Source organism: Apteryx mantelli, chromosome 24, assembly GCF_036417845.1.
Source record: "Apteryx mantelli isolate bAptMan1 chromosome 24, bAptMan1.hap1, whole genome shotgun sequence".
NCBI lineage: Eukaryota > Metazoa > Chordata > Aves > Apterygiformes > Apterygidae > Apteryx > Apteryx mantelli.
Genome location: NC_090001.1, coordinates 2,208,907 through 2,216,719, shown reverse-complemented (window position 1 = coordinate 2,216,719; position 7,813 = coordinate 2,208,907). Strand labels below are relative to the sequence as shown.

The 7,813-nt window shown below is 51.3% G+C and overlaps 1 protein-coding gene across 1 annotated transcript; it reads right to left on the bottom strand.

Annotated features, from left to right (window-relative positions):
- Positions 1–205: 205 nt before the first annotated feature.
- LOC136994145 (olfactory receptor 14A16-like) lies at positions 206–778 on the bottom strand (the record flags this gene model as incomplete). The annotated part of the gene is made up of 1 exon (XM_067310390.1): positions 206–778. A coding segment is annotated over one exon (573 nt), but the record flags the coding sequence as incomplete, so codon positions are not given.
- Between the last annotated feature and the right edge of the window lie 7,035 nt (positions 779–7,813).

The following is a 7,813-nucleotide window of genomic DNA, read 5'->3' as shown; positions in this document are numbered from 1 at the left end:
ATTTTATATGGGCACTAGGTGACACAGAGCAATCTCATTAAAACTGGGATGAAGCCAAGCACTTGTGTAGCAAAATGATAACAAATAATAGTAGTAATAACAATAATAAAGTGAACAAACAAAGCTCAGTCCAGGTTGGGATTCAACTGTGGAGAGCAATGGCAATTTTATCACTGCTGAATAATGTCCATGAAATCACTTTCCTCAGGGCATCTTTGAGCTCCTTGTTCCTCATGCTGTAGATGAGAGGGTTCACTGCTGGAGGCACCACTGCGTACAGAACAGACACCACCAGATCCAGAAGTGGGGAGGAGAGGGAAGAGGGCTTCAGGTAGGCAAACATGACAGTGCTGATAAACATGGAGACCACAGCCAAGTGAGGGAGGCACATGGAGAAGGCTTTGTGCCGGCCCTGCTCAGAGGGGATCCTCAGCACAACTGTGAAGATCTGCACATAGGACAGCACAATGAAAACAAAACACCCAAAGACTAAACAAATACTAACCACAAGCGCCCCAAGTTCCCTGAGGTAGGTGTCTGAGCAGGAGAGCTTGAGGATCTGGGGGATTTCACAGAAGAACTGCTCCACAACATTGCCTTGGCACAGTGGTATGGAAAATGTGTTAGCAGTGTGCAGGAGAGCATCGAGAAAACCACTGACCCAGGCAGCTGCTGCCATTTTGACACAAGCTCTGCTGCTCATGATGGTCCCATAGTGCAGGGGTCTGCAGATGGCCACATAGCGGTCATAGGCCATGACAGTGAGAACAGAATACTCAGTTGCTAAGAGAAAGTAAAAATGAAAAACCTGTGCAGCACATCCCCAGTAGGAAATGGCCCTGGTGCTGCTCAGGGAATTGGCCATGGATTTGGGGACAGTGGTGGAGATGGTGCCAAGGTCGAGGAGGGAGAGGTTGAGGAGGAAGAAGTACATGGGGGTGTGGAGGCGGTGGTCGCAGGCTATGGCTGTGATGATGAGGCCATTGCCCAGGAGGGCAGCCAGGTAGATGCTCAGAAACAGCGAGAAGTGCAAGAGCTGCAGCTCCTGCGTGTCTGCAACAGGTAGGAGGAAGAATTCATTGAAGGAGCTGCTGTTGGACCTTTTCCTCCCTCCAAGCATGTGGGACTGTCCAAAGAAGAAAAGACATTAAGAAGTTAGGAGAGACTTTTCAAGTAAAAAAACACCCACATCTTCCGGTTCTCATACAACCCCTACACTGCCTCTCCCTTTACTAAGAGGATCTGTGTGCAGCTCCCTTCCTTCAGCTCCACTTTGCACTGCCTGAGTGCGCTGTGAGGAGCAGCGGTCTCTGCCCATGGGCTCCAGAGGAGACATTCCTGCTGTACAGTAGTGGGACACATGGGAATGGGGGTGACCAGCTCTGACATACAGAATTTCTGTCAGGTGAAATCCACTCGTCATGTGGAAGGGCTTTTCAGCATCTTCACCAGCAGTTCTAAAGAAGGAGGGTTGAGGAACAGAGTGTTAGGGATGTTTTAATAATGCTTATTTTCTTTGAGATGCCCCTGTCACACCTGGGGAATGTTCCTCAAAGGCAGAAATTCTCAGCATTCCCACTGTGAGTCCTGAGAAAAAATGATTCACTCTCATTTCATGCAGAGTGAGCACAGCTGGTCTGTCTATCAGCCTTGTTCCCAGCTGTCATTTGCTTGCACCTCCTTGAGCAGGAGGATGATCACACTCATCTGTTGCCTTACAAAGAAACAAGCCCCTGCTGAGAGCAGATGGGTCCAGTTTCAAGGTGCAGAGCACCTTCTCTCCCTTTCTCAGAGCACCAGAGGGAGGTCTCCACTCTCTCCTTCTAGCCAAGGACACACAGGGCTCTTTTCAGCTGCCCCTATACAGCGTCCCACCACCATTTCCATACTCTTTGCATCTCTGCAGCTTCTTCATTGGTCTCTCGGACATCACAGATATGCTATGAGGCAGCGGTGCCCTTCTGGAGGGCAAATCAAAGCCTGGCAGGATATGACAGGGAAATGGTTGAAAGGACTGCTAGGACAGAAGCTGGGCTCTCCTTCAGGGAGAGTCAGCTCATTTCCCAATCCCACAGATTGCATTTCCTGCAGCTGCACAGGTGAGAAGGGGGCTGGGGATGCCTCACTCCAAAGCAGACCCCTCTCTTCCACAATTCACAGGGCAGGTGTCTGAACTGCAGCTGAAACTCCCCAACCCCAGGGAGCCCAACAGAAGAACAAGGGCAGCAAGGACAGGAGGGCAAAGAAGGAGCAACATGATGCTGCTGCTGCAAAGGGGGGGAAAGGAGACAGAGGCAGATGGGCACTCGGGAAAGCCTTCACCTTCCCCAGCTGGGCATGCTGCCTCGCAGATGGCAACATTGCTGGGCAGTTGCTCTCAGCCCCTTTGTCAGGCAGCATGAAATAGGCCTGTGGCAGGAGAGATGCCCGTCTCCTCTGCCGCAGGTCTGGCTGAAGAAGAGGTGGCTCATGGCCTGCACTCCATGGCTGTCAGGGCAGAGGATCTGCTGGGTGGGAGCAGAGACACAGGGGACTGACTCAGAGGAAGGTGTCTGTATCAGAGGGACTGACCATCACTTGCCCAAATCCTTCCTCCCACAGCAATTCTCTTTGCAGTTCCCGCTCATTCCCTGCCCATCTCGCTGCCTGGAGCTCCCCCTGCTGGCAGCTCCTTCTCTACCCCAATGTCTTTCCCCTGACGGTGCTCACAGACCCCATCTCACCATCTGCATGCTCAGTTCTGCCCGACAGAAACCTACCGGGACAGGGCGCTGGGCAGAGGCATTGCTGTGCTCAAAGGTCCTGAGGAGCAGGTCAGAAAAACCCTGACAAGGCCATAAAGGTGATGCTGGTGCTGTCTGTAGGCTGAGGTGGGGTTGAAGGGGTTTGCTGAGCTTTCTCACAGACCTAGTGATCTCTGAGAGGGAAGGTTTGGCAGTCCAAATTCCTTGCCAAACAAAAACAACAACAAAAAAACCTCTTTCCTTTTATCTCCCTGCCAAAATTAGGACCTATTCTTTCTAGTTTTATTAGTAGTAAGTATCTTTTTCTAGTGGGAGAGCTCCTTCCCTTTCTCTTAGCCTTTTTTTCACCTGCCTCCTAAAAGACCCTTCGCATATGTCCTGTGCGTGAGCTAGAGCTGTGAGCACCCCTGACACACACAGCACCGTCTTGGCAGGAGAATGAACCTGTCCTGCCAGAGGTCACTGAACCTATCAGTCATAGGATGGAATGGGTTTAGAAGACCTCTCCAGGAAGCAGTGTTGCCCTGCAGCCAGAGACTTACTGTGTCAAGAGCTGTGAAGATTTCTCCCACCAGGTGCACTCAGCTGTCCTCCCACTCCACACTGCCTTTCACTTCTCTCTTGTCTTCTGTCAGCAAGAGCAGGCAGTGCCCACAGCCCTGCTGCTCTTGACAGGGGAGCTGCTCCTGCGTACAGCTGTCTCTCAGCAGTGCTGCCAGGTTGCCATGAGCTCCCTCTGTCCCAGAAGCCTGGCCCCGCTCGAGAGCAGAGGCCAGCAGAAGGAGTGAATTTCTCTGTCCCTTGTGCTTCCTCCTCCTGGGACACGGTCACTAAAGTAGATGACAATAATGACCTAGAGTCCCTCTCTAAACCATGCAGAGACACTGATTTCAGCATGACTATTTGTTGCATCAGACGATGGTCATCTAGGACACATGGAAACGTCCCACTCTGGAAGACCCTGTTCCCATCTCTTGACTACACAGCACACCTAGACAGGGACAAGAAGAGAGTTCATTTTCCCATGGTTCAGGTATTGGTTCAGCTATTGATTCAGGTGAGTCCATCTGGGCCTCTCATGCCTGTGTAGAAGTCCCTGGGATGGAGTGGGATTCAGCTCTCTCCCATGAACTCCACAAACACACAGGGGGTGGGATTCCCCTTTCTCAACCTGTAGTGAGAACAACATAGACGTCCACGTGCAAGCTCCTTATCTAAGCTCCCACTGTAACCAATAGAGATGGAGGGTGGGAGTCAGTTGTTGGCACACAAAAACCTGGTGACATTTGAAGAGACCGAGGTGGTGCAAAGCATGTGTTTGCTTGCCCTGATGGAGCAAGTGTGAGACCCACGTCCTTCTAGAGCCTCAGCTGGGGGCCATGTACGGAATTTCCTTGGTCATCTGAAATGACACGAGATGCCTAATACTGCTAGAGCTCCACTCATGAAGCTGAGGCACAAGCAGATCCCTACACTGTAAATGGCTGATGTAATTCAGTGCAGACACTTCTTTTAATGACAGAAATAGGCTGGCAGGGATATGTCACATTCCTGGGGTTTCTAGCACAATCACACGTTTCTAGCAGATACCGCATGGGACCTACAGGAACACCATGCCCTTTTGGAGTGGTTGCTGGGCAAGTGCTCCAGGGCATTTCAGGTTTCCTGCCTCTACCCAAACACCAGAATCCCACCACGGCCTTCAGGCAAAGTCCATCCCATCTAGAGCCAAGTGTGCTTCATAAATGGGAAGCACATCACACCAAGGTCTCTACTCATGTCCCTGCACTCTTAAATCCTTCTAGCTCTTATTCCTCTGAACCTCTTCTCACCCCAAATGAACGGGGACTGTGTTAATGATGTCCACAAAGTGGCTGCATTGCTGACTCTCCAGGCCCAAGGACTTTCTCAGGGGCACCTTGTCCCTTCTGGAGATCAGTTCACCTCTGTCACAGGCCCCAAGGTGCTGCAGGGTCAGCTCAGGCAGCAAACCCCTCTCCTTCTGTTCCTGCATGGTCCAGCTCTCTTTCTCCCTGGCCTTGGCCACTGCAGGCTTTGTTCTTTTAGTGGGAACCTCGTTTCACCATTACATTGCCACCAGCTCTCTATGCCAGCCTGTCACTACTCAGAATCAAATCCTCTGCATTTGCCAGGTCCTTGGTAACAGGTTTTGCTGTGACAGATCTTCAGCTGGTGTGACAGCTGAGGTGATGAAGCCAAAATAGATGCAAACAAAAGCAGCCTGGGGCACAGACAGGATTGCCATAACTGAGATGTGGTGGGATCAGTCCCTTGACTTGAGTGCTGCGATGGTAGGGTACAAGTCCTTCAGGAGACCCTGGAAGGGGAGATGAGGAGGGGGGATGCCCTTTGTGTGAAGGCAACACTCAGACGCATGGAGCTCCTCCATGGGACAGACAAAGGGAGGCAGCCCTGAAGGGCAGAGGAGCTAAGGAAAGCCAGCAGGTCCTTAAGAAGAGCACCCACAAAGCACATGAGTGCTCCATACTGACAGCTTGTCAAATTTGTAGGCATCTCCAGACCCTGTCTTGGCTAAACAGGGAACTCATGCCTGAGCTCCGGTGCAGGAACGCAGCATAAGGGAAGGGGAAGAAAGGAGAGGCTGAAAAGGAGGAATTCAGAAATACAGTGTTGTCCAGCGAAGTAGGGAAGTCAAAGCTCCCCTAGCATACACACTCGCAGGGGACATCACGAGCACAAAGAAGAGCTGCTACTGCTTCAGTAACAGTAAAAGAGTAAAGAAGGAAAGTGGGGGCTCAGTGCTGCATGGGGCAGGGAATGTAGCAAGAGCAGGTGTAGACAGGTCTGAGGAGCTCAGTGCCTTCTTGGCTTCAGGCTGCACCAACAAGGTCTCCTGGGCTGTTGTGCCTAGAGTCAGGACTGCAGATGAGAAAACCAGCCTGCAGTGCCTGAGGGTTGAGAGAGGGATGACTTGCAAGAACTCAGCCAATACAGTCTGTGGGATTGGATGTGTGGCATGCTCAGACATTGAGAGAGCTGCCTGCTGTCACAGCAAAGCAACTCACAATCGTCAAAGGTTGTGGAGATCAGGGGAGGTGCCAATGACCAGAAAAAGGAATATGTTGTGCCCATCTTCAAAGAAGGCCACAAGAACAACCCAGGGAGCTGCTGAACAAGAGCCAGCAGCGTGTCCTGGCAGCAAAGGAGGCCACAGCATCCTGGGTTACATGAACAGTAGTACAGTCAGGAGATCAAGGGAAGTGGTTATCCCCTTCTACTCAGCACTCATCAGAGCACATCTAGAGATGGCCCCCATTTCGGGGCCTCCTGCAGAAGAATGATGTTGAACACTCAGAGTGAGTTCAGTGGCAGGCCCCCAAGGGGGTCAGGGCTGGAGAACTTGCCCTGTGAGGAGAGGCTGAGGGAGCAGGCCTTGTGCAGCCTGCAGAAGGAAAGGCTCTGGGGGGACTCCTAGCAGCTTCCAAACTCAAGGTTTACACCAAGAAAGAACCAGGCTCTTTACAGAGATTCAGGGCAGGAGAATGAGAGGCAACGGTTAGAAGCTGACACAAGCGCAGCTAGAATTGGATTTAAGGGAGAAACATCAATGAGGATAACAAAGTATTTGAAGTGGGGTCCAGAGAGCTTTTGGACTCTCTGTTCTTGGAGGCTTTCAGCATGCTGTTGGACAAAGCCCGGAGGAACTTAGTGTGAATTCAGTGTTGATCTTGAGTAGAGCAGGAGGCTGGACTAGAGACCTCCTGACGTCCCTTCCAACTGGAATGGTTTGGTGATTCTGTCCTCTCTGGCAATAGCTACTGTGATTCTTGCACTCCTGAATTCCTTTTCCGCATGTGGGTTAGCACCACACATGGCATCGCCAGAGCCAGCCCCTCCCAGTGGTGTGGGAACCTGCCCAGTGGTTTCCTCTTGGGCCTGAAAGGTTTTCAGTTCAAAGTTTGATTATGAATGGCTACCTCTCCAGAATGGGCCCTCCTCACAGCCTGCAATACCTGTGCCTTACAGCGTGATGCCCTTCACTGTTGTGATCGATGGAAGGATGAGGGCCAATGAGCATTAGTTGAAACAAGAGAGGTTCAGGCTGGGTATAAGGAATTTTTTTTTCCCTCCAGACAGGCAAATCCTGGGGCAGCGTAGTGAGAACCACTGCAGGAGATCTGTTGAGGAGTCAGGGGAGTAGCAGAGTACGCTATCACAGCCCTGGAGTGTGCTCTGTACACACTGACCAAAGCCGCTCAGGGCTGGACATGTCTATTCCCTTTTGTCAGCAATGTCCAGCTGCTTCACAGCCAGTAACGACTCGAATTTTGCATAGTGGAGATAAGGAAATAGCTTTAAGGGGCTCTTAGGATACACAAAGTAAGCCCTGCCTGGGTATCCCAAACCTGTGTCCAGCATCCGCCCATCAGTGACCCCTCCAAGCAGTGTCCTGGCCTCCCCACACAGTTTAGAGTGTAAGTCCTTCATTAAACCTACTTTGTTTAACCCCTCACAAACCTTGAGTGTCTCTCTATACCGGTATCTGACCCTCCCTTTCCCGCCTTGCAGTCACAGGCAGGTTGCCCAGAGGTGCTGTGCCATCTCCTCTCTTGCAGGTTTTCATCCCTAACTCAATAAAGCCATGAGCCACCTGGTCAGACCTGATAGCTGACCCTGCTGTGAGCAGGAGGTTGACCTAGACACTTCCCCATGCCCCTTCCTGCCTGGATGATTTTGCGTTTCCTTCCACCTTGGATCTTCCCTTCTTGATGGCAGGGAAAGCCCTCAGGTTCCCCGTGACCATGGAAGTAAGTCAGAAACAATATGGTCAAAGCACACGCTGCTGTCTTGTTCTTTTCCAGTCACCGTTGCTCAGATGTAGGACTGTGTGGCAGGTACCCACAAACAGCTCTCTTCATAGTCTTCATTTCACCTTTTCTTTTCTGTTTTCCTCTTTCCCCCTTCCAAGTCCTTTGCTTTTATCATACACATGCCCTCCCATACAAATTGCCCACCTCTGCTTACCCTGTCCCCCCGGCTCCAGTTTTGCTTACTTTTTACCTTCATTTGGCTTTTCCAGACCATCA